The sequence below is a fragment of the Adiantum capillus-veneris genome, chromosome 1, assembly GCF_014529385.1.
Source record: "Adiantum capillus-veneris isolate H3 chromosome 1, ASM1452938v2, whole genome shotgun sequence".
Taxonomy (NCBI): Eukaryota; Viridiplantae; Streptophyta; class Polypodiopsida; order Polypodiales; family Pteridaceae; genus Adiantum; species Adiantum capillus-veneris.
The window spans coordinates 61,155,465-61,180,361 of NC_140931.1; the positions used below are offsets into that span (position 1 = coordinate 61,155,465).

The 24,897-nt window shown below is 43.5% G+C and overlaps 2 protein-coding genes and 1 pseudogene across 2 annotated transcripts in view; 2 read left to right on the top strand and 1 right to left on the bottom strand.

Moving 5' to 3' along the window:
- CYL1 (alpha-N-acetylglucosaminidase family / NAGLU family) overlaps nt 1-24,897 on the top strand; it is a 228,378-nt gene that overhangs the window by 56,163 nt on the left and 147,318 nt on the right. Inside the window, exon 6 of the mRNA XM_086516947.1 lies at nt 23,114-23,208. Within this exon, the coding sequence (XP_086373073.1) occupies nt 23,114-23,208 (95 nt within the window). The remainder of the gene's footprint in view (nt 1-23,113; nt 23,209-24,897) is intronic.
- Nucleotides 8,817-12,749, top strand: LOC147464874 (uncharacterized). The gene is made up of 4 exons (XM_086524711.1): nt 8,817-8,883; nt 9,338-9,525; nt 9,667-9,955; nt 11,982-12,749. Exons 1-4 carry the CDS (start codon nt 8,817-8,819, stop codon nt 12,554-12,556), a joined length of 1,119 nt encoding a protein of 372 aa, XP_086380837.1. The 3' UTR covers nt 12,557-12,749.
- On the bottom strand, nt 14,119-14,771 carry LOC147464875 (uncharacterized; annotated as a pseudogene).

Sequence of the window (24,897 nt, forward strand, 5' to 3'; positions counted from 1 at the left end):
CCCCTTGAGCCTACAACATAAGCTTGCATATGAATAACCACCAACACTTTGCATATTCTATTAGAAAGCTTGCATAAGCCTCCACCTGGCACAATCTCCTAGATCTTTGTGCATCCATTCTCATAACTCTGCTTACATACCAGAATTGGTAGAAACATTGGAGAAATAGCTTTACTTCCTCTATCTTGAGAGCACTGAAACTTTGACACTCTTGGCAAAACTAACATGAAAATTATTTCCATCATGGAACCTAGATCATAAGGATACACTTGAAATTTTGGAACACTTGGCACGTTTATAATAGAAAATCTTGGCATCATGCAACCTTTGGAATCAATTTTTGATACACCATTTTAACACAACCCAAATAGTTGTCTGCCAACTTGGTGAACCTGTCTCGAACATACCTTGGGTGTCCACTCCACCTGGATGGTATGGTCTCCAAAGATCATGTAGCATACATATCACCCTTCCACAAAGCTCCATGTATTCATGTGCATTGAATTTCCCACCCGGATCAAAGGACATAATGATTCCATGAGTGTCTGGAATTTTTCTTTGGTCAATAACACCTCCTACATCATAAGCTAGCAAAAAGTAGTCTGACATCCCAATCATAGCAAAACCCATTGGTGAAATGAATTTAGTCCCTATGATTTCAAGAACATCAGTATGCATGTGTCACGGGAGAGGCACCACGTGCCAACGCAAAGGAACAGATTGAATAGACTTTTAGCACTTCAATAACAAGCGAATGGAAAGAGAGAGAGAGCACAGGCGACACGGAGTGGCGGAATTCCACCCCAGAGAGTAGTGGCCCCAAATCTTGGCGCCCCTTTCAATATTTCTTTATGTTACTTGAACTCGGTACAATACCGGTACTCCACCCTCTCCACCTTTGTAGTGAAGCCTGCCACAGAATGAGCCCTCTACACATATTTAAAGCCCCTTGGCCTCAAAAGCAGTTACCTGAAAAGTATTAAACTCAAAAGCATCTGGTCCAAAAGCGCTGACCCAAAAAGCTGCCAGCACGTTTTGCGAAAATCCTTACAGGCTGCCACGTCAGCATAGTCAGTGCAAATTGTGTAATTCCGTACTGTTTGCCACATCAGCAGTTCAGCGCAAGTTGCGGAAATCCGTACAACTGCCACGTTTTCAACTGACGCAAGAAATTGTGTGTATGCTTGTTGTGCTTTATTTTGAGTCACGTGGGCCCCATCAAACGAGGTCCCATTAGTTGGTGGGAACTTCTACTGCTTCTTCTTCTGCAACTGCTTCTGCTTCCTAGGGTTTAGGCCCCTCGATCGGGATTTGAAGGTTGGTTTCGTTCTTCAGTGACTTGACACGTTAGCAAATTCTGACATGCCTCCCTTCTTGAAAGAAAGTAATCGTTCACGATTATAGCATACTTGCAAAACAACTCAAGTTAGGTCAAAAATTTCCAAGGGTCATTCCGAGGGACAATTAATTTTCTTATTTCAAATTGGAACTCTTGATTTCCTGGGTCGTTTGCTTCCCAGAAGAATCTCATCCAATAAGGAGTCTCATTCCAGATCGGAACTCTTGATATCCTGGGTCGTTGAGTTCTTAGAAGTATCTCATCCAAAAAGGAATATTCAGTGGTTGGCACATCACAATGCAACACAAATGCTTTCATATGCATGTTGCAAGACACAACGAACAACGTCGATGAGCACTCCCCTGAGACAGATGGTCTGCGGTATGAAGCTGCTCAACGACTACCTCGTCATTCCCCTTGCAAATAACCTAAAAAGGTCCGGGCCATGAGATCAGAGGACCGATACAACCAACTGCTCCCCAGACCGCAGTCTGCGTCGCTTGGAGGTTCAAGCATACAACCAAATGCTCCCCAGGCATCCCGTCTGCGTCGTTCGGAGGTTTTCCAGCATACAACGAAACGCTCCGCAGACATTCCGTCTGCGTCGCTCCGAGGTTTTCAAGCATAGAACAAAACGCTCCCCAGACATCCCGTTTGCGTCGTTGTGAGGTTCAGACAATACCAAAACAACATTTCTCACTACTCTACCCGGGAGTAAAATCACCAATCCTTGAAACCAGTATTAAAACGAGAGTCAAATAGAGGTGTTGAGCATGAAGTGGCAAAGAAGAATTTTCCCCACCAGGAGGTTTTTCCGACCCTCCCCCTTCCCCATCTATGCCAAGGATTGCACCAAATCCTATGGAGGCTTTGGTCCAGACGATGATGGACATGATGATACGATAAGAATCGCAACACGCCGCCTTGGAGCGCGAGCGGGAGAAAGAAAGACAGAATTCAATTGTGAATGCGAAGAAAGAACGACAGCCTTAGAGCGTGAGCGCGAGCAAGTGCGCTTGGCGGCCGGAGAAAGAAAGGCAGAACTGGATCGCGGGCGCAAAGAAAGAAAGGCAGAATTGGATCGCGAGGGCGAAGAAAGACGATCGGCCTTGGAGTTAGAGCGTGAGGCGCAGAGAGACCAATGCATGCAAGAGTTGGTCGTACAGGTACTCACCTCGAAACCTGAGCCGGCCAAAGATGTTGGTGGTTCATCAAGTGGTGCAAGCTGAGATTCGGACTCCAACAACCCCGTCACAGAAAAGTTGACATATAGTAAGTATGACGGTAAGATGGATGCTAATGCTATTCATTCTTGGTTGCATCAATTAATGCTTATTTTGTGACAATTAAGAAGACAGGGAATAGTAAAGTTTTGACGGCAGCCATGTATCTTGCCGGTGATGCCATTAATTGGTATCAAGTGTGGTAAGAGGAGCAATTGGCCGCGCACCTAGAGGAAGCCGAGGTAGGCGTGCCCCTTTCTTTCAATTGGGCCGACTTCCAAGACAAGCTCAAGGCTGCCACCTCAGTACCTAGCGCAGTTCAAGGAAGATTGGCACAATCTTAAGCAAAATGGTACTCCAGTCATGTCTTTCTAACCGTATTTTGCAGCTTGGCACCCAATTACGCAAATCGGATGCAAAGCGCAAAGAGGCATTCATTTTCGGGTTGGACGACTGTATCAGGTTTGATGTCGAAGTCTTCGATCCCGTCAATCTCAACAAGGCGGTAGCGATTTCTCTCGCACAGGAGATGAAGCACAATAAGCCTATAAGGGAATGCCTAACGAGAACAAGACTTCTCAAAGTACATCTCAGACTTCTCAGAACCCTCAGAACGGTAAGAATGATAACTCTTCTAACCAATCTTCCTCTGGTCTCTCAGAAAAGGACTCTCTAAATTAACGTAAGTGTAAAGCAAACACAATTGCTAAACCTAAGCTCACTCCAGATTAAAAGGCAGAACAAGGAATTTTAGGAGGATACATCACGTCGGAATTACAAAGCATTGATTCTAAGGAAGGTAGATGTTATCATTGTCACATCAAAGGTCACATAAAAAGAACATGTCCTAAGCTTGACTCTAATGAATCTAAAGAACCCACAGAACCCACATCCTCTGTCAATGCAAGAAATGAGAACACGTATGTGACCCAAGTTTCTCATGATCCTCCCATTGATGAGTCTCTCATTAGATGTTATGATCATCTGAAGGGTCAGCATTTTGTCATATTGTTTGACCCAGGCAGTATGCATGATGTGATTAGTGACTCTCTTGTCGAAAGAGCCCGCTTGGAGGTTAGCAAGATATCTCCTTTCGAGGTGTCGGACTTCGCTCCCGGTATAGACTCTCTCATCACGCAAGAATGCCTAATGTTTTGTTCACTGTTCAACAAGCGTCCTTCCGCAGAAAATTTGTCGTCTCTCCTCTTTCAGAATGTGATATGCTTTTAGGCATATTCGATGGTTTCGTGAGCATAAACCTCTCATTGATTGGGCAGCTAATACTTTCAATTTCTATGCCAAGAGTGACTCTCCCATTGTCATCCGTGGGGAGCAAGTTGTTCATTCTTCATCTCTCGTTTCTAATGTGCAGGCGAAGATTGAAAAAATCAGGAGAAGGAGGCTCTCTCAGTCTTGTCTTCTCCAAAGCATGACACACATGATTTGCATGATAATGATGTGATTATTCACAAGCACGATGATTTGCAGGATAAAGATGTGATTGTTTACAAGGATGATGGTTTAGTTGATGCTTTGTCTAGTGAAGCTAACCTCATTGCTTGATTTGATCAATTACTAAGAACTGATCTTGGCTCTCGAGTCGAGGTCCAAAGAACCCTCACAGGAAGTATTATGTATGCGCATGATAGTCAGTATGCATTGTTCGAGTGTTTCATTCGTGATGGTTTCCTGTATTTTAGTCACCGTGGTTATGTTATTGTCACGTGCACATCTAACCCTTTGTGTACGGGACTAGGGTTCAATTCAGTTCCGTTAGCCTAGCTTAGGAAGTGTTCTGGCACTTTTGTGAGTCTGTTCGCAGACTATGCATGTCCAGGCACTTAGAGTAGATGCATATCCTCTGGTTGCACACAACATGATCATCAGCAGTACCATCAAATTTCATCAGGAGCATGTTACAGTGCAGAAAACCTATTTTCCCTATTTTAGCCATTTTTCACTTATTATTTTTGTTGGGAACTGGGTAGAGCAAATTGCCTAAGCAAGTATGTAAGAAACCCTAGCGCTAGCATTTATGGCAGAAGAGGCAGCAGGAATTGATTGTTCAATATGCACCTTCTCGGCAAGACTCCCCAACAATGACCACCTAGCGTTTTTGGAGCAGACATACCTAGCGTTTTCTGCTGTAGCAACCTAGCGTTTTCATCAAGATTCAGCCCTGGCATTTGCAGTTGCAGATCAGCCCTGGCGATAGCAGATCCCATCATTCAGCTAGTGTTTTTGCATCAAGTACCAGATCAGCCCTACTGTTTTTGAATCAGTAGTACAACATACGTTTTGCATATTCTCCGCGACGGAACTAGCATATAGACCAGCGTTTTCAGTTTTCAGCATAGAGACACCGCAGTAGAACCCCCAAACCTCGCAGATCTCACCTTCTTGTAGCAGCAAATCCTCGCTGCACGGTCAGATCCACCGAAGTTTGCGGATTCAGCCAGGAAAACGCAGATTTCAGCATCTGTGTTTTTAGACGTCGTCGTCGCATCATCGTCATCGCCATCGTCACCGACATAGAGTTAGAATTCAGCAGATACAAGATTTGCAGATTTCAGCCATTAGCGTTTTTAGATTTCAGCCCGTTTCGTCGCCGTACTCATCGTCGTCGACATCGTTGGCAAGTCCATAATAGTAGACCGCTCTCGCCATAGAGAGTGGGGCCTTTGGAGAAGGGTTTGACAACATTCTGGTGTCGTTTTCTTCTCTCTTTATCTCTCAGTCTCAACACCTTCATTCACAGTGTTCACCACTTTGTTTGTGTCCTTTGCACTCTCTCACCAAAGGAATGGAAGGCTCTCCCTTTCGTAAGTAAAAGGAACCCTTGAGCACAGTTCGGAGCACTCATCTTGAGCAAAGTTCAACTTTCACTTCCGTTGCACCTGACATTGGTATCAGAGCTTTGACAGTGTTGTGTATTACTCAAGGAAAGAACCACAATATTTTTTTTTTGCTTGTTGCGGTCGCACGTAACCCAAGTCCTCTTGAGCGTGTCGATCCCTAGTTGTGTTTTGAAGCGTGACAAGAAACCCAAGAAAGAAGGGCTTGTCCAGCCTCCCCTTGTTTCTCTTTTCACTCATTGAGAGCGGACTGTGCACTTAGCTGTCAACCAATCGACGTGAGTTGGGAAAAAGCAACCTTGGTGTGAGCGCAAGGCCGCCAAGGGGTGCGCCCGCAGGTAAGAGAAAAGCTGGGTAAGAGAAGATCCTTCTCTAGCACACATTGCAAGCTAAAGAAGAACCTCAAGAACCTCAAGACTCCAGAACCTCAAGAACCTCAAGACTCAAGAACCCAAGAACCCAAGTTCCTTGTGAACTTAAGAACCCAAGACTTCAATGTATGGTCATTACCCGAAGGGGAATGGATACTTCGCATGGAGGTGATGAGCATGGCAGTGGCAAAGAAGAATTTTCTCCACCAGAAGGTTTTTCTGACCCTCCCCCTTCCCCATCTACGCCAAGGATTGCACCAAATCCTATGGAGGGTTTGGTCAAGTCGATGATGGACATGATGGTACACCAAGAAGCGCAACGCGTTACCTTGGAGCGTGAGCACCAAGAAAGACACGCATCCTCGGATTGCGAGCGTGATCAAGCGCGCTTGGCGGCCGAGGAACGAATGGCTCGCGAGCGTGAACAAGCGCGCTTGGCGGCTGAGGAACGAATGGCTCGCGAGCATGAATAAGCGCGCTAGAAAGACAGGCATCCTCGGATTTTGAGCGTGATCAAGCACGCTTGGCGGCCAAGGAACGAAAAGAAAGAAAAGTAGAAAGAAGGGAAGCTATTGAGTGTGAGCGTGAGAAAGCGTGCTTGGCGGCCGAGGAAAGACGAGCGACCTTGGAAGCAGAGCGTGAGGTGCAGAGAGACCTATGCATGGACGAGTTGGTCCGACAGGTTCTCATCTCGAAACCTGAGCCGGCCAAAGATGTTGGTGGTTCATCAAGTGGCGCAAGCCGAGATTCAGACTCCAACAACCTCGTCACCGAGAAGATCACGTTCAGTAAGTATGATGGTAAGATGGATGCTAGTGTTATTCATTCTTGGTTGCATCAATTTAATGCTTATTTTGCGACAACTAAGAAGACAAGGAATATCATGGTTTTGACGGTAGCCATATACCTTGTTGGTGATGCCATTAATTGGTACCATGCATGGCAAGAGGCACAGTTGACCGCGCACCTAGAGGAAGCTGAGGAATGCGTGCCCGTTTCTTTCAATTGGGCTGACTTCCAAGACAAGCTCAAGGCGCGGTTTATGCCACCCTAGCACCTCGCACGGTTGAAAGAGGATTGACACAATCTCAAGCAAAATGGTATGCCAGTCATGTCTTTTTCTAACCGTGTTTTGTAGCTCGGCACCCAATTACGCAAATCGGATGATGAACGCAAAGAGGCTTTCCTTTTTGGGTTGGACGAATATACCAAGTTTGATGTTGAAGTCTTCGACCCCGTGGATCTCAACAAGGCGGTAGCAATTGCTCTCTCTCCTAAGCAATGAAGAACAACAAGGGAAAGCCTAAGGAAAACAAGACTTCTTCAAGTACCACTCAGACTTCTCAGAATGGTAAGAACGGTAAGAATGGTAACACTTCTAACCAATCTTCATCTAGTCTCTCAGAAAAGAACTCTCGAAATGAACCTAAGGGTAAGGCTAACACAATTGCTAAACCTAAGCTCACGCCATATGAAAAGGCAGAAAAAGAGAATTTTAGGAGGATACATCACGTAGGAAGAACAAAGCATTTATTCTAAGGAAGGTCAATGTTATCATTGTCACATCAAGGGTCACATAAAAAGAACATGTCCTAAGCTTGAGTCTAATGAATCTAAAGAACCCAGAGAATCCACGTTCTCTGTCAATGCAATAAATGAGAACACGAGTGTGACCCAAGTTTCTAATGATCCTCCCATTGATGAGTCTCACATTAAGTGTTATGGTCATGTGAAGGGTCAGCGTTTTGTCATATTGTTTGACCTAAGCAATATGCATGATGTGATTAGTGACTCTCTTGTCGAAAGAGCCCGTTTGAAGGTTAGCAAGACATCTCCTTTCGAGGTGTCGGGCTTCGCTCCCGGTATGGACTCTCTCATCACGCAAGAGTGCCTTGATGTTTTGTTCACTGTTCAACAAGCGTCCTTCCGCATAAAATTTGTAGTCTCTCCTCTCTCAGGATGTGATATGCCTTTAGGCATTCGATGGTTTCGTGAGCATAACCCTCTCATTGATTGAGCAGCTAATATGTTCACTTTCAATGCTAAAAGTGACTCTCCCATTGTCATTCATGGGGAGCCAGTTGTTCATTCTTCATCTCTCATTTCTAATGTGCAGGCGAAGATTGAAAAGAATCAAGAGAAGGAGACTCTCTCAGTCTCTTCTTTTCCAAAGCTCGACACACATGATTTGCATGATAATGATAAGCATGATGAATTGCATGATCAAGATATGATTTATTCACGAGCATGTTGATTTGCAGAATACAGATGTGATTGTTCAGAAGGATGATGGTTTAGTTGATACTTTTTCTAGTGAAGCTAACCTCATTGCAAATTTAATCAATCACGAAGAACCGATCTTGACTCTCGAGTTGAGGTCCAAAGAACCCCCATAGGAAGTATTATGTGTTCGAATGATTAGTCAGCACGCATTGTTCGAGTGTTTCATTCGTGATGCTTTCCTGTATTTTAGTCACCGTCCTTATGTGATCCCTTTTCACAGGCATGCCATCTTGTACGATGAACACGATTCACTCATGAATGAGTACGGATGTATAGGGATTATTCATGAAAAGATGAAATGTTTGTATTCAAGGAATTCACATTCCATGTCTCTTCCTTGGCATGACACAGTATCGGAAAGAGCACAAGAAGGATTGAGCATCAAGCATCGTGTCACGTGACACATCCAACCCTATGTGTCCGTGGACAAGCTACAGCATGACCAGGGTTCAGTTCAGTCAAGTCAGTTTAGAATAGGAAGTGATCTGGCACTTTTGTGAGTCTGTTCGCAGACCGTGCATGCCCAGACACTTATATAAGATGCATGGGTATAAGCATGTTAACTTGTCATGCTTTTTGTGCTAGTTATCATGTGGCAACAAGCATATCTTGTAAGCATAATAAGAGTGTAACTTTTCAAACGTGGATTCCCACGCATCGAATATTTCAAAATAGGGAGACCACCCTGAATCCACTTTCCTGACCATTTACGCAGTGTTACTCTGAGGGGAGTGGGGCAGTCAAAATGTGTGGAGAGAAGCGGAGTGGGGCAGTCAACATGCATGCAGAGAAGCGGGACGCAGGGGCCAGAGGTAAGAGAGAACCAAAAACAAAGTCGACCCCTGAACTTTCTGCTGCTTCTTCTCCGCCCCGAAAAAGGGTGAAGCTCTCTGATTCCCCAGCATCCCCAATGGCAAAGACCTTGCATACAAAGGGGAAGGATGACTCAGGTACTCTTTCTCTCTCTCTCTACCTCATTATGATTTGCGAGGATAGTAGCTGGTGCTGTCTTGGCTGGAGAGTTGTCCCTTGATGTCGGCTTTAGCAGTAGGACATCTTGTGAATAGTCACTTGAAATACAATCGCTCAAGTCGAAGTCTGGCTCAAGAAGCACAAACCAGTGTTTGATTTGAACCTTGAAATTGGAAGGAAGTGCTCAATACTGCACTTTCCTACTGCTAATCTTGTGACATTGGGGGTGTGTAGGCCGATGGAAAGCTCCAAAGTTTACAGTCCCAGTACAGAGCAAGTTCTGTATTACAGCAGAAGAGTTCAATGATGTTCATGGCCTCTCCCTGGCTGGTGCCAAACCCCAACTAGTGAGGTGGGATCAAATCAGTGATGTGGAGTGGTTCACTGTTTTCAGAGAGTCAAAGAATCGTAGTCACTATCGCATTAAATGCAGTTGTTTGCGTACTGATATGTTCGACCAGGTGATGCAGCTGCATTACAAGGTGTACCAGAAGCCCCCAACAAACATGGAGATCAACTCTGCATTCGCCAAGGGGTTTGTAAAAGAATTCAGCCCAGTGGCAATTGCAAGTAGCTCAGCCATGCAATTCAATTGGGCTGAATTCGCTGTCCAGCATTTGCAGGACCTTCGAGAGAAAGGGTACTACGAGGCCCATGTCGAAAAGTGGAGGATGCGCAATGTATGTCTAAACATCGAGGAGGCGCAAGCTGAAATGAAGGAGGATACCAAGGAGACACCCATCTCTCGCCACAACACTCACCTGCAGGCTGAAAGCCTGTCATTTTTTGGCGTTGAGAATTTGCAGGACATAAAGGTTGCCTCTGAAATTCTTGGCAAACAACTGCAAGATGCTAAAGAACATCTTCTAACTGCAAAATCAGACTTTGAAGCTGCGAGGGTTGTCCAAGCAAGCAATGCTAGGGTCACCCCAATTGTGCTTGCTATGAGACAAAAGCTTCACGACGCTGAAAATGAATTACAGAGGTTACTACAGAGCGACAGCGTGGATGCAAAGAGGGAAATAGATTGTAAAATATAAATAGAGACATTTAAAGAGACATTGGAAGGTTTGGCATTTCCTGACAGTGAGGACACTCTTGCTGCTGACTCAACTTGTCAACGTGTAAGTGCGTGACTTTTATGCTTCTACCGTATGATTGGAATATGTGCACAACAAACCTATGTACTTACCATGCTCCTCTTTTTTTTGGTGTGCAGAGTAATGTGGAGGTTATGGAAGCAAAAGTGAATGCATGTGAAGGTCAACTGCAGCTCCTAATGCACATGAGAAAGATGCTACAAGGCTCCTCCATTCCCACTGCCCTGTGTAATATGGCTATGGACACTTTTATCGAAAGTATAGAAGGGGTATGCGATGGGACGATGATCAACCCGTGCAGTGGTTGCAGTTTGCCACTTGAAGTAAAGGGAATCTCCGCCACGGTCAAGATGCCCTGTGGGCATCTTGACCGTAGCTATGCCCTGTGGGCATAGCTACCACTTTCTCTGCTTTGTAGCTGCATGCTCCTTATCGAAAAAATGTAGAGCTGTGACCTTCCAGCAAAGGATACCACAAGAATGGTGTTGGAAACCCATAGGGCAAAGACATCCAATCACACCAACATCTGGTAAGATTGTACAGGGTGTGCTAATTAGCATACCTAGTGTGTTAATTAGAATATTTAGTGTGTTAACTGGATATGCTAATTAGCATATCTTGTATGTTGATTAGCATATTGGGTATGCTGATTAGCATACTGGGTATGCTGATTAGCATGCCCAGTATGCTGATTAGCATACTGGGTATGCTAATTAGTATACCCAGTGAGAATATTGAGTGTGCTAACTGGATATGCTAATTAGCAGACCTTGTATGCTAATTAGCATACCCTGTGCTCAGTGAACAGATTAGAGTAAGTTTGGTATATTAGCATATCTAGTAAGTTAACTACCATATTCAAATGCTAACTAGTAAACTGTATATGCTGATTAGCGTACTGGGTATGTTGATTAGCATACTGGATATGCTAATTAGCATATTGGATATGCTAATTAGCATACCCAGTGAGAATATTGAGTGTGCTAACTGGATATGCTAATTAGCAGACCTTGTATGCTAATTAGTATACCCTGTGCTCAGTGAACAGACTAGAGTAAGTTTGGCATATTAGCATATCTAGTAAGTTAACTACCATATCCAAATGCTAACTAGCAAACTGTATATGCTGATTAGCATACTGGGTATGCTGATTAGCGTATTGTGTATGCTGATTAGCATATTGGATATGCTTATTAGCATATTGGATATGCTAATTAGCATACTGGATATGCTAATTAGCATACTGGGTATGCTGATTCACGTACTGAGTATGCTGATTAGCATACTGGATATGCTTATTAGCATATTGGATATGCTAAATAGCATACTGGGTATGGTATGCTAATTAGCATACTGGGTATGGTATGCTAATTAGCATACTGGGAATACTAAATAGCATACTGAAGACAGTCCTTGTATGCTAGCTGCCAGCAGTCCTAGTATGCTTATTAGCATATCCAATATGCTAATTACCATACCCAGTATGCCCATTAGTATACCCAGTATGCTAATTAGCATACCCAATATGCTCATTAGTATACCCAGTATGCTAATTAGCATATCTTTTATGCTAATTAGCATACTTGTGCTCAATGTACAGACTAGAGTAAGTTTGTCATAATGGCAAATCTAGTAACTAAGCTACCATCTCCAGATGCAAACTAGCATATTGGATATGCGCTAGTTAGCATACTCAGAAATTCGAATTAGCATACTGGGCTTGTCAGCATAATGGATTCCAATGTATGCCAGGCCGCACACATAGTCACAGCATATGAAACATTTTCTAGCATACATGACATGCTTATATGAGTCTTAATCCACGTTTTTTGTTGCAGGCGTGGGGCAGTCTCTCCGTGATGTGGGCAGTGTGCATGACACGAAGGGCAAGGGAAAGGCTGTAATGGAGGACCTTTCGATTGAGGAGAGTGATGAGCTGGATACAGGTGAGAACCCTTCGACGGAGAAGGGTGTTGAGCTGGATGCAAGGAGTGAAGGGGTGGATGAGGGCTCCCAGCAGATGCCAAATGAAAGCATGAAAACAACGGAGGAAGGCGGTGATGTGAGCAGGAACTCAGAAGATGAAAAAGAAGATGATTTTTTTGTCATGGCTCCTCGTGTGCCCCGTGTGCCAGCGATGCCTGCTGCAACTGACAAAGCAGAAGCTTCTCAGCAAACAGTGGCTAGTGGCTCAGGGGAAACTTTGAAGAATGACAACATAGAAGATGAGCAAGAAGTTGGTGACAATAGCCCTCTCGAGGGTTTTTTGCGTAAAGCTCAGCTGAAAAGAAAAGTTGGCCTTGAAGAGGTACCCGAAGACATTGCAAGCACAGCCTGTGGTTCGGACAAGGCTGAAAGCTCCAAAGGTGAAAAGAAAGCCACCCGCTCAAGAGCTTGCAAAAAATTGTGTTAAGACTTATTGCTCCCTACCCGGTTGTGCCCTTCACTGTATATGCTAGACCATTTTGAAACCCAAATGCGTATTGTAACTGACATGCATTTTGTTTTCCAATGAAAATGTATTTTTGTGCAATATAAATCTGAGCAGCAGTTCATTGTAATTTTTGCGGTTTTTCTTTTTTAAACTTGTTCATTTCGTACCGCGGTTTCCCTGTTGAGGAAGAGAAACAGGCATTAATTGTCATGCTTGATGCAACTGCGGCCATGCAATGGCAGAAATTACGGAGATGGCGAGTCCACAAAGCCAGGCAGTTAAGGAGATAGAAAATGGAGATTGAAAAACGCCTTGAACGATATTCACAGCTTGCCTGTAGTATTATTGAGCGCCTAAATTATGTGCACCCAAGTGGGCCGGTTATTTTTGCTGAATGGTATCCTCTACCAGACCTAATATGGGTGCCTAAGCGTTTATGTGATGAAAAAAGGGCTCTGGTGCTGGACCTGAACGGTCTTTTGGTGACAGTGGTAGAGCCTCGTTTTGGTGAAAAGCCCCTGGCATATGCAGATGAAATGTTGAAATACGATGTACTTGATAAGCAGGTGTTTTGTCGCAAGGACTGCCATTTTTTTTTGGACTGGTGCTTGCAGTTCTTTAATGTGTTTATATGGAGCACAAGCCTCAATAGTAAAGTCATGAGTATTTGCCGTATTGTTTTTAAAGAGCAGGTGCCAAAGATTACTAGGTTTTTTACTCAAGCTCACTGTACAAAGCAATCCTGGCAGATCCAGAGAAAACCTGTGTTTATGAAAGACTTATCCTTGTTCTGGAAACACACTCCGGGGTACAATGCCCAAAACACACTTATAATCGATAATAGCTTCTACAAAGTGTTTCAGAACCCACCACAAACTTGGCTTGTTACTCCCAGTCTAGAGCACCAGAGTGCTGAGCAGAGGGAAAAGTTCCTTATAGAAACTTTGAAGTCCTGGCTTTTTCTTTGGCTGCAAACGGATGATCGGAAAGCATATGTTGCTGATAATGTGTTTGACACAGGCTCATATGAGTTTTCTGATGCAGTCGTCAAACGTTTGCTTGACATTCAAAAGAGGGATATAGAGGCTAAAAGATTGGAAGAAATTCGTCGCAAACAGCGGGAAGCTGACCTAGAAGCAGAAAGAGAGAAAGAAAAGCTGGAGAGGGAAAGAAGAGAAAGTGAGCAGCATAGTGCCAACCTAGAAGCAGAGGAGGAAGCAGAGAGAAAAGAAAAGAGGCAACAGGAAGAAGACAAACAGCGAGGACAGCCCAATCACTACAAGCGCCCTCCGAGGAGGCCTTAAGGGTTTTTGGGGCAAAGACTGTCATTGTAAAATTGAACCCTATGTAAATAATTTGATGCTGGCAATTAATGTAAACAGTTTGATAGTTAGCATGCTGACACAAGATGTAAACAATTTGATAGTTAGCATGCTGGCAATTAATGTAAACAGTTTGATAGTTAGCATGCTGACCAACTTTATAATAAAACTGCATACCCTTACAGCAAAGTGGTATATAGAAAATCCAGTGGATACAACTTAAAAGCTGAAGGGCATGCTATTACAGATTGCTTCATAACTTTCTGGAGTGATTGTGTACACCTGCCTTCTCCTTGGGACGTGCTCCATGGGTATTTTGATACATCGCACTAGATGTGAAAGTAGGTGGACGATAGGCTGCTTGTGGTCTAGCTTGAAGGTGTATGCATCCAATTGCTTGTAATACAATCCTTGCACAACATATGAGCCTCTGTCAATTACATTGCTCCATTCATCAATGTACCCCTTCTCCACCTTCTCCTTTTCTGCAACACACTTGACTAGATAGAAATCCACATCTTCGGCGTTGGTTAAAGCATCTGGATTTACAGCAAATGTGTCTCCAGAACATAGAGCGCTACTCAACACATCATGATGACCTTCGTATGTGAAGTCATCATAGCCAACGACTTCCTCTGTCGAAACTTCATCTGTTTGCTCAAGTAATGGCTGCAGAATCTGATAATCCCAAGCCTCCATGTGAGCTTTATTGATGCTGCGATTCCACCTTCTGTTCATGCATGCATCACAGAAGCATGCCAACTTTCTTGTTGCAAGGGCAGTTGGATCCTGCGGGTTGTGACCACGAATAGCATGCAAAGAGCGAGTTTTTGCCACAGTGGCACAATTCCACTTAACTTCCCTGTTAACATCTCCCTCTTTAACCTCCCAGAACACACGAGCACATTCCCTTTCTTTTGAAGGATATGATGCAGGTGCTCCATGCGATAGGTTGGCCTGGCAATAAGCAACCACATCTGCTGCACACTGCAATATAGCTCCATTAGGTTTTAGTTGTTCATGGGTCAAGGTTCTTTTTACAACTGCTCCTGCACCGTCATGCTCGCCCTTGCCATGCCCTGATCCAAAGAAGAACTAGCTCATCCCAATCCCTGTGAGTCCACCATATCTTGCAACAAAATAGAAAGGCCTGGCTCCCTTGAATTGCGAGGCCGCACCATCTGACCACACCCAATGTTGTTTACAAGTGACACCCTATTGTTGTAACCAGTCACGGTGTAGCATGAAGCAATGTTGCACAAACAGTGTGTCATGGACCCTATCATTTGATATGAAGAAGTGGATTGTTTTGACTGCCTCCCCTGCCTTGTGGTAGTATGTGTATAAAAATAGTTACTTGACTAGAGTGCCAATGCATTGACTGAATCTCATTTTGCTCCTTGAAGGCGTAATTTTCAGCAAAGTCAACAACTGAGACAGTGACATCATCCGGAAAGCGAAGTATACAATCCTTAAATTGTTGTCCTTGCCATCGTGCCACATAGTTATGAGTGATGAAGAGCTTCAACTTGGTCTGTAACAGTCGAAGAAACTCTCAGCACTGCATTTCTTTATGCAAAAGATCTTTTCTTTTCTTACTGTTTCCATGCCTGTCTTTTGCTTCTACATACGCAAATACTTTCACATTAATACTCTTACCTGGATTTGTTGTTTCTAAGTAACATAATTCTAACTTCTTTACTCCACATATCTTACAGTCTCCCATCAGGCATTCCCTTCTATGGAAAACTGCATCTGCTGGCTTTGGATAGAGAACGGACTCCCACATCTGTGTGACACCTTTGAACGTGTGATGTGAAGCCAGGCAGCCGCTGCTAATGTTCTTGCCTGTAGCACAGATATTGCATACACAGTTGCAACGTGTATCATACAGCCCAAAAGCACGAGAGCGCATGTGGTTCAGTGCGTCTTTCAAAAAGGTCATCTGCACATGGTATTCGCAACAGCATGTGTACCTATCCTTCAGCCTCCTGCAAAAGAATGGCTTTAACATCTCAAACATCCTCATGCCAATCTTGCAATCTGGATGTTTTTGTTTGAATCTTTGAAAGAGCTCAACCTGCAATATCCATATTTGATCAGTATGTTTACTAGGAGAAATAATCCAAACAGGACTATACGCATTGCTACTTAATACATCCACCATAGATACAAATTGGTGTGTTAAACAACACATTGTATGGTCCTAACATGCATGTAACTGGGTATAACATTGTATACTAAGCATGCTAGTTAACATGCTGAGTATGCTAACTAGCATGCCTGAGTATGCTAACTAGCATAGCTGAGTATGCTAACTAGAATACTAGCTGTGCTAACAAGCACAATCAGTGTGTAATGTAGCATACGAGGCATACTCATCAGCATGCTAGTTAGTATGCTGAGTATACTCATCAGCATACTGAGTATGCTAACTAGCATGCTGAGTTAGCATACTAGCTGTGCTAACTAGCATACTCATTAGCATACTAGCTAGCATACTCATCAGCATGCTAGTTAGCATGCTGAGTATGCTAACTAGCATACTAGTTGTGCTAACAAGCACAATCAGTGTGTAGTTTAGCATACGAGGCATACTCATTAGCATGCTAGTTAGCATGCTGAGTATACTCATCAGCATGCTAGGTAGCATGCTGAGTATGCTAGTTAGCATAGCTGAATATGCTAACTAGTATACTAGCTGTGCTTACAAGCATAATCAGTGTGTAATTTAGCATATGAGTCATTGTTAACCACATGAATGTGTGCTAAGAAGAATAGAAGGTATGCTAACTAGCATACATATTGTGCTAACCAGCACACTTATTATGTTGAACAGCATATCCAGCACACTACGAATGCTAACTAGCATAAATCAGCTTACCCGTTATGCTAATTAGCATGCTGAGTATGCTAGTTAGCATAGCTGAATATGCTAACTAGCATACTAGCATAAACCAGCTTACCTGTTATGCTACTTAGCATTCTTAGCTATGCTAACTAGCATACTTAGCATGCTAGTTGGCTAGCTGAGTATGCTTACTAGCATGCTATATTGCTAGTTAGCACAGCTGAGTATGCTAACTAGCATACTAGCTGTGATAACAAGCAAAATCAGTGTGTGGTTTAACATATGAGTCATGGTTAACCACACAAAGTGTGCTAAGAAGAATAGAAGGTATGCTAGTTAGCATACATATTTTGTTAGCCAGCACACTTGTTATGTTGAATAGCATAGCGAGCACACTAGCATAAAAGGTGTTAAAGTAGCATATATATTGTGCTAACCAGCGTAGTCCTCAAGATCACTAGGCATGCTAACTAGCAGAAGATTTATGCTGAACACCATACCCACCATACAGGAATGCTAACTAGCATATACCATAAACCAGCTTACCCATTATGCTAGTTAGCATACTACGAAAGGTAGCTAGCATATTCATTGTGTCAAAGAACATACAGAGCATGCTAGTTAGCATAATAGGTATGCTAACTACCATAAAGGGTGTTATAGTAGCTTACATATTGTGCTAGACAGCATACTTATCATGCTGAACAGCATACCCAGCATACTAGGAGTGAGACTATGCTAACTAACACGGCATACATAGCATAACATATTGTGATAACTAGCATGATCTGTATGCTAGGTAGATTACTAGCATGCTAGAATGCATAAGTTATGGCGCAAGTATGTTATTGATCACCTGAGACTCATCGAGGAGGTGCACAGGGTGTTTTATGTAGCTTTTCCTTCCCACTCTCTTTCGACAAACATCCTTCTTGTTGGGTGAAACATGAGTCTCCTCTGTCCAAAATGTGTAGACCAATTCCTTAATTTTATCTGTGATAGGGCTATGATGGTGTTGCTTGTGACATTCAGCCAATGAAAACAGTCGAGCATTGACACTAGACTTCACCTGCCGTGATTTTGCTTTGAACAAGCTGCGATGGTCGACTTTTAGGACCCTGGAGAATTAGGCAATAGGCATGTTTTCCTTTGAATTTATCATCATCTGCAATGCTGCATTCTTCAAAAACAGCTCGTCGTTAGAAGCTGGCTGCTTGACGATAGCTAGTGTGTTGCGGACATTGGATACAATTGCACTCTGCACAACAGCCTCCTCCTGTAAAGACTGATCACGGATTGCCCGAACAAGCGGATGTTGAGCAACAAGATTCTAGATTTCGCACTTTGCTTCTTTGTTGAGACCTTCAATCCTGCTCTTGAAAGCTTTCACAATCTCGAAGGAGATTTTCCTTTTCTCCTCATCGTCGACGGCATGATGTCCTCGTTTAGTTGTCATCTGTCGGTGCTCCTGTTGTTTACGCTTTCTTTCTGTCTCATATTTCCTGATAATAGAAAGAGTTGGATGCTGGTAGTTGTGATTCATTTCCTGTAATGGCTCCCTTCTGCCTCCATTTCTAGTGGCAATAATGTTGTCTGCTGGTTTTCCATATCTGCAAGTCTACTAAGCTTTGACAACTCGACTTCGAGGCAAGAAGCAATGCGAGAGAGAGAGAGAGAGAGAGAGAGAGAGAGAGAGAGAGAGAGAGAGAGAGAGAGAGAGAGAGAGAGAGAGAGAGGGAGGGAAGGAGGGAGTAGGAACAGGGCAAACTGTAAACTGGTCTAAGAGTGAGACAGAGAGGGAGTCTGCGCCGCAGAGAGAGAGAGAGAGAGAGAGAGAGAGAGAGAGAGAGAGAGAGAGAGAGAGAGAGAGAGAGAGAGAGAGAGAGAGAGAGGCCACACCCCACGTCGTTGTCGTAACCGAAAACAGAGTCCACACCCCATATGGGAGGGAACAAATAATATATCTTATGGTTATTAAAATTTCAAACTTCACTTGCTCTTTGGTTTTGAATAGATGCTAACAAGCACCTCTTACTAGCATTGTCCGGGACACCAAAAAGCATGACAAGTTAACATGCTTATACCCGCATATCCTCTTGTTGCACACAGTATGATCATCAGATTCCAGTCAGAACCCATCAGTAGCATGTTTACAGTGCATAGACCTATTTTCCCTATTTTTGACATTTTTCACTTATTATTTTTAAGTGACTTGTTGGAAAGTAGGTAGGGCAAATTTACTAAGTTTGTATAAATAGAAACCTAGCGCTAGCACTTTTTGGCAGAAGAGGTAGCAGGAGCATTGCTCACAGGCAACTGCTCAGCAGGACCCCAAGGACCTCTAGCGTTTTTGCTCCACAGTAGCTTGGCTAGCGTTTTTGGACAAGAACGCAGATCAGCCAGCGTTTTGCTTTTGCATCAGCTTGGCGACCAGACCATAGCAGATCAGCCTAGCGTTTTGCATTGCAAGGCCACCGGCAGCAGTAGAAGACAGTTTTCGGCCCTAGCGTTTTTGCATCAGCATAACGTTTTGCAGTTTCACCACGATGGAACACCAAGAAGCATCAGCGTTTTCAGTTTTCAGCCCTTAAACACAGCAGAACAACCTCCGAACCTTGCAGATCTCACCTTCCCGCAGTAGATCCTCGCCGCACGGTTAGATTCCGCAAGGTTTACAGGTTCAGCCTGGAAAACGCAGATTTCAGCATCTGCGTTTTCAGCGCGTCGTCGTCGTATCGTCGCCATCGACATAGAGTCAGAATTTAGCAGATACAAGATTTGCAGATTTGAGCCCTTAGCGTTTTTAGATTTCAGCCCGTCTTGTCGTCGTCCTCATCATCGTCGACATCGTTGGCAAGTCCAAGCATTGTAGAGATTTGTGCTATCATAAGTAGACCGTTCTCGCCATAGAGAGTGGGGCCTTCGGAGGAGGGTTTTACAACGTCTCTGGTGTCGTTTTCTCTTCTATATCTCTCAGTCTCATGCACTTTCACGCACAATGTCCATTCACTTTGTTTGTGTCCATTGCACTCTCTCATTAAGAACGGAAGGCTCTCCCTTTCATAAGAACAAAAGGAACCTTGAGCACAGTTTGGAGCACTCATCTTTGAGCAAAGTTAAACATTCACTTCCGCTGCACCTTACACATCGGCATGTCCATTGTGATTTGCCATAGTTGTTTGATTTAGATCAGAAAAACAAATTTCGATTCCATTGTTTGCGTGTGTGTGATAAACGGTTTGGCACTCCGTCACTATGTTCATCTACATTGCATGTACAGTCTTTAAAGAAGACTAGAATTTTTCTAGTGACTTTATGTGAATGGGTATGCTCATGTTTTTGTGTTGGAACAAATTTCAGGAATTTCCATCCTCGGAGATTCTTGACGAAGGTAGACGCATGACTATAGATGAAGTTGAAGCATTGAAGGAGCCACAAATGACTTTGTGTCGCTTTCGGCGCGGCCCAAAGAAGCAAGCGTTGCAGACCTTTATGAAGTTCAAGTATCGCATGAACCACGCATGAGAGTGGGCCGACCAAGAGTCCTTTCAAGGATTCCAGACGCTGTTGGCAATTTCCCTCGACGCCATATAGTTCGGTACCAGTACCTTACTTTGAAAAGGAGGGGATGTCACGTGCACATCTAACCCTATGTGTACACGGACAAGCTACCTCATGACTAGGGCTGAGTTCAGTTCAGTTAGTCTAGCTTAGGAAGTGTTCTGGCACTTTTGTGAGTCTGTTCGCAGACCGTGTATGTCCAGGCACTTAGAGTAGATGCATATCCTCTGGTTGCACACAGCATGATCATCCGCAGTACCATCATTCCATCAAGAGCATGTTACAGTGCAGAAAACCTATTTTTCCTATTTTAGTCATTTGTCACTTATTATTTTTAAGTGACTTTTGTTGGTAACTGGGTAGGGCAAATTGCTTAAGCAAGTATATAAGAAACCCTAGCGCTAGCATTTCGGGCAGAATAGGCAGCAAGAACCGAGTGTTCAACAGGCACCTTCTCAGCAAGACTCCCCAACAATGACCACCTAGCGTTTTTGGAGCAGACATACCTAGCGTTTTCATCAAGATTCAGCCCTGGCGTTTGCAATTGTAGATCAGCCCTGACGATAGCAAATCCTAGCATTCAGCCTAGTGTTTTTGCAGCAAATACCAGATCAGCCCGAGCATTTTTGAATCAGCAGTACAACACAGCGTTTTGCAGATTCTCCGCGACGGAACCAGCATATAGACCAGCGTTTTTAGTTTTCAGCATAGAGACACCGTAGTAGAATTCCCAAACCTCACAGATCTCACCTTCCCGCAACAGATCCTCGACGCACGGTCAGATCCATCGATGTTTGCAGATTCAACTCGGAAAACACAGATTTCAGCATCTCGTTTTTAGCATGTCGTCATCGCATCGTCGTCATCACCGTCGTACCGACATAGAGTCAGAATTCAGCAAAAACAAGATCTGCAGATTTCAGCCATTAGCATTTTCAGATTTCAGCCCGTCTCGTCGCGGTCCTCATCGTCGTCGACATCGTCGGCAAGTCCAAAGCATTGTAGAGATTTGTGCAATTAATAGTAGACTGCTCTCGCCATAGAGAGTGGGGCCTTCGGAGGAGGGTTTGACAACATTCTGGTGTCGGATTATTCTCTCTTTATCTCTCAGTCTCAGCACCTTGATTCATAGTGTTCACCACTTTGTTTGTGTCCATTGCACTCTCTCACTAAAGGAACGGAAGGCTCTCCCTTTCGTAAGTAAAAGGAACCTTGAGCATAGTTCGGAGCACTCATCTTGAGCAAATTTCAACTTTCACTTCCGCTGCACCTTACAATGATCCCTTTTCATAGGCATGCCATATTGTACGATGAACACGATTTACTCATGAATGAGCATGGATGTATGCGGATTACTCATGAAAAGATGAAATGTTTGCACCCAAGGAATTCACATTCCATGTCTCTTCTTTGGCATGACACAATATCCGAAAGAGCACAACAAGGATTGAGCATCAAGCATCGGCATTTCCATTGTGATTTGCCATAGTTAATAGATTTAGACAAGTTTTAATTCCATTGTTTGCATGTATTTGATGAACGGTTTGGCACTTCGTCTATATGTTCATCTACAATGCATGCACAGTTTTTGAAGAAGACTAGAATTTTTCCGGTCACTTTACATGGAATGGGTATGTTCATGTTTTTGTGTCGGAAGTGGTTTCAGGAATTTTCATCCTCGGAGATTCTTGAAGAAGGTAGACGCAGGACTATAGACGAAGTTGAAGCAATGAAGGAGCCACATACGACTTTGTGTCGCTTTCTGTGCCGCCCAAAGAAGCAAGCGTTGCAGACCTTTATGAAGTTCAAGTATCGCATGACCCACGCATCGGAGTGGGTTGGCGAAGAGTCCTTTCCAATGTTCCAGCCGCTGTTGGCGATCTCCCTGGACGCCATACAGTTCGGTACCAGTACCTCACTTTAAAAAGGAGGGGATGTCACGTGCACATCTAACCCTATGTGTACGTGGACAAGCTACTTCATGATAAGGGTTCAGTTAGCTTAGCTTAGAATGAGCGTGCTCTTCCTCATGGGTATGGTTTTTGTGAACAAAGAAGTTATTTTGTTAGATGATGATAAGGGGGATGATTACAGTCAGTCTGTAAATTGCACCTTCCATTAAAGGTGAATCTGGGCTCGTTTTGGATTCCTTTAGGTACATCCCTTGATCCCTTGACTAATGTCATTGGTGATTTTGGTGTTTGCACAGCGTGTCAGAATTGATATCACATTTTTGTCTTTCTTCAAACACTTCTGATCAACAAACGGACATAATAGCAGTTTATTGTTATTGTTAGGCACACTTTTATGTTACCAGTGTTATATATCAAGTGTCTTCCACAGCATTCCTCACCATATCATCAATATATTTGATGTTATGGCTCACTTTCATGAAACCCTTTTAATTAGCTTTTAGTGATTGTCTAAGTGAACCTTGAAGAAGCTGTCTGGTCCATAATGATAGGCTATGCTGGGTAACATTCAGGCAGATGAGCAAGGGAGCAATCTGTCTTTTAATCGGCAAAAGAGAAATTTTCTACTGGGTATCACAGTCAAACCAGAAATACGGTACCCATTTTCCAAAATCCTTTTGTGAAATCTCTCTCTTTGGAATGCGTGGAGAAGGGGAATGTGGTGCAAAGCCATCAAATTCCTACAATCACTTTTGACACACTCAACTGTTGCAGAGATTTCTATGTTAATTTTGGGATTTGCAAGGAAGAGAGCTGCCTTGGTTTTTTGATTTCGTAAAGCATTTCTTTGGGGCACTTTGTAAAGGAATTTGGGGTTTTGGGGTTTCAGGTGGGGAGGTCCCTTGACACAGGAATGGCTTGATCTACAATTGAGTTTGCAAAAGAAAATCCTCACTTTCATGCATCAACTAGGGATGACTCCAGGTAAGAGGCCTGTTTACATTATTGATGTGCCAGGTCCATGTCCGAGGCCTCTGTTTCATGATGCTTCTTCTGAATATGGTGATACCAGAGAGATTCTTGTGTGCATGCGGTGGGAGCTGGAGTACACTGAAGATGAAAACGTCCTCATAGGAACGGAATTTTTTATGACTTCTTCTTCTGATGATGACTTAAGTGTGTAGATGACTTATGATCTTTTAGTAGTTTTAAGCCTTATTTATCTATGATGCAATTGTACTAGGGGGTGGCGGTTTTCTTTTAAGATGTGAGCATGCAGTGACTAGAGTTCTGAAACTTGATTTCTTATGGATGGTGCTACAACAAGCCATAGTTACAAATGACTGTCCATCTGTCTAAGGATGAAAATACAAAGACAGCTTGAGTTGTAGTATCTAAATTCCTTAACAATAAGCTCTAGCACTAGCTTTGTCATTCTAGAATCTCTGTCTGACACAATAGTAGGCATTTCATGGTACTTGAGCACCTTTGCTATTTGATCTTCCTTGATAGGCTTCTTCACTGGTACAACATGAGTGTACTTACTGGACCTGCCAACAATGGTCTGGATGCCATCTTGGTCCTAGGCAAATCAAATATAATGTCCATAGCAGTACTATCCCATGCTCGGTCTGGAATACATGATGATTGTGGGGATCTTGGTGCTTTATGTTTGCTATACTTGACCTTCTAACACACCTTACAAGTTCTGACACGAGTCTTCTACAGCTGCAGCCAGTAATAGTAAAAGTCCACAGCTTTGCGGCTCGCCACAATGCCTCTGTCTCCTGCAAGTGGTGGGTGATGACTCGCAGTCTCAACAGCGTTTGCCTCACAAGAGTTGGCACACATGACTTGGTCTGTCTCATCAGACAACCCTCCTTGAGAGACTCCTAATGCTGCAAACTTTCAAACATGGAAGCAAAATCTAGGTCTCCAGAATCCTGCTGCTCGTCTCATCCAGGTCATGATGATGTATGGCACAGAGAGCTGCTACCTGTGGCTTGCAAGAAAGAGCATCTGCAATCGCATTCTTTTTACCTGCTACATGAATAAACACAAAATGAAATTGGGACAATAAATTGGTCCATATTTTCTGTTTCTGGGATAGCTTAGTGTGAGTGAGAAAGTATCTCAAACTCTGCTGATGCGTATTTGCAGTAAATTGTGCACCCAACAAGTAATGTTTCCAAGATCTAAGAGCATGAATGAATTCTATAGCTCCTCCTCATAGACTTGCGCAACCCTCTCAACCTTAGTGAGCAATGGGCTTTTATAGGCTATAGGTTATCATGCAACAAAGCTGCAATGCTGCTTTTGCAGGCATCACAATGAACTTCAAATGGATTCTAAAAATCTGGCAATAGAATGAACTGGGCCTATGTGATTTTCTCTTGAATTCTTTTGCAAGAAGTGATCTCTTTTGGCTCCAATTGAAAATTACTCCTTCCTTGGTTAGATCATGTACATGAGCTGCAATCTCCGCAAAAAGTATGAAGAAGCATTTTTAATATGAGCACAGATTCAAGGAACTCCTTACATCTTGCACACTCCTAAGAGGTGGCTGATCCATAATGGCTGCCATTTGAGCTAGATCCATGCATACACCTTGAACAATAATGTGTCATGGGAATTGGATTTCCTTCATGAACAATTTAGTATTTTTCCCATTGA

What these genes read in the sequence shown, in the direction of transcription:
- LOC147464874 (XM_086524711.1), top strand. Translation starts at nt 8,817, where the DNA reads ATGTGTGGAGAGAAGCGGAGTGGGGCAGTCAACATGCATGCAGAGAAG. An exon ending in GCGGGACGCAGGGGCCAGAG is followed by an intron (nt 8,884 to 9,337) that starts GTAAGAGAGAAC and finishes GTATTACAGCAG; the next exon opens with AAGAGTTCAATGATGTTCAT. An exon ending in TGATGCAGCTGCATTACAAG is followed by an intron (nt 9,526 to 9,666) that starts GTGTACCAGAAG and finishes CAGCATTTGCAG; the next exon opens with GACCTTCGAGAGAAAGGGTA.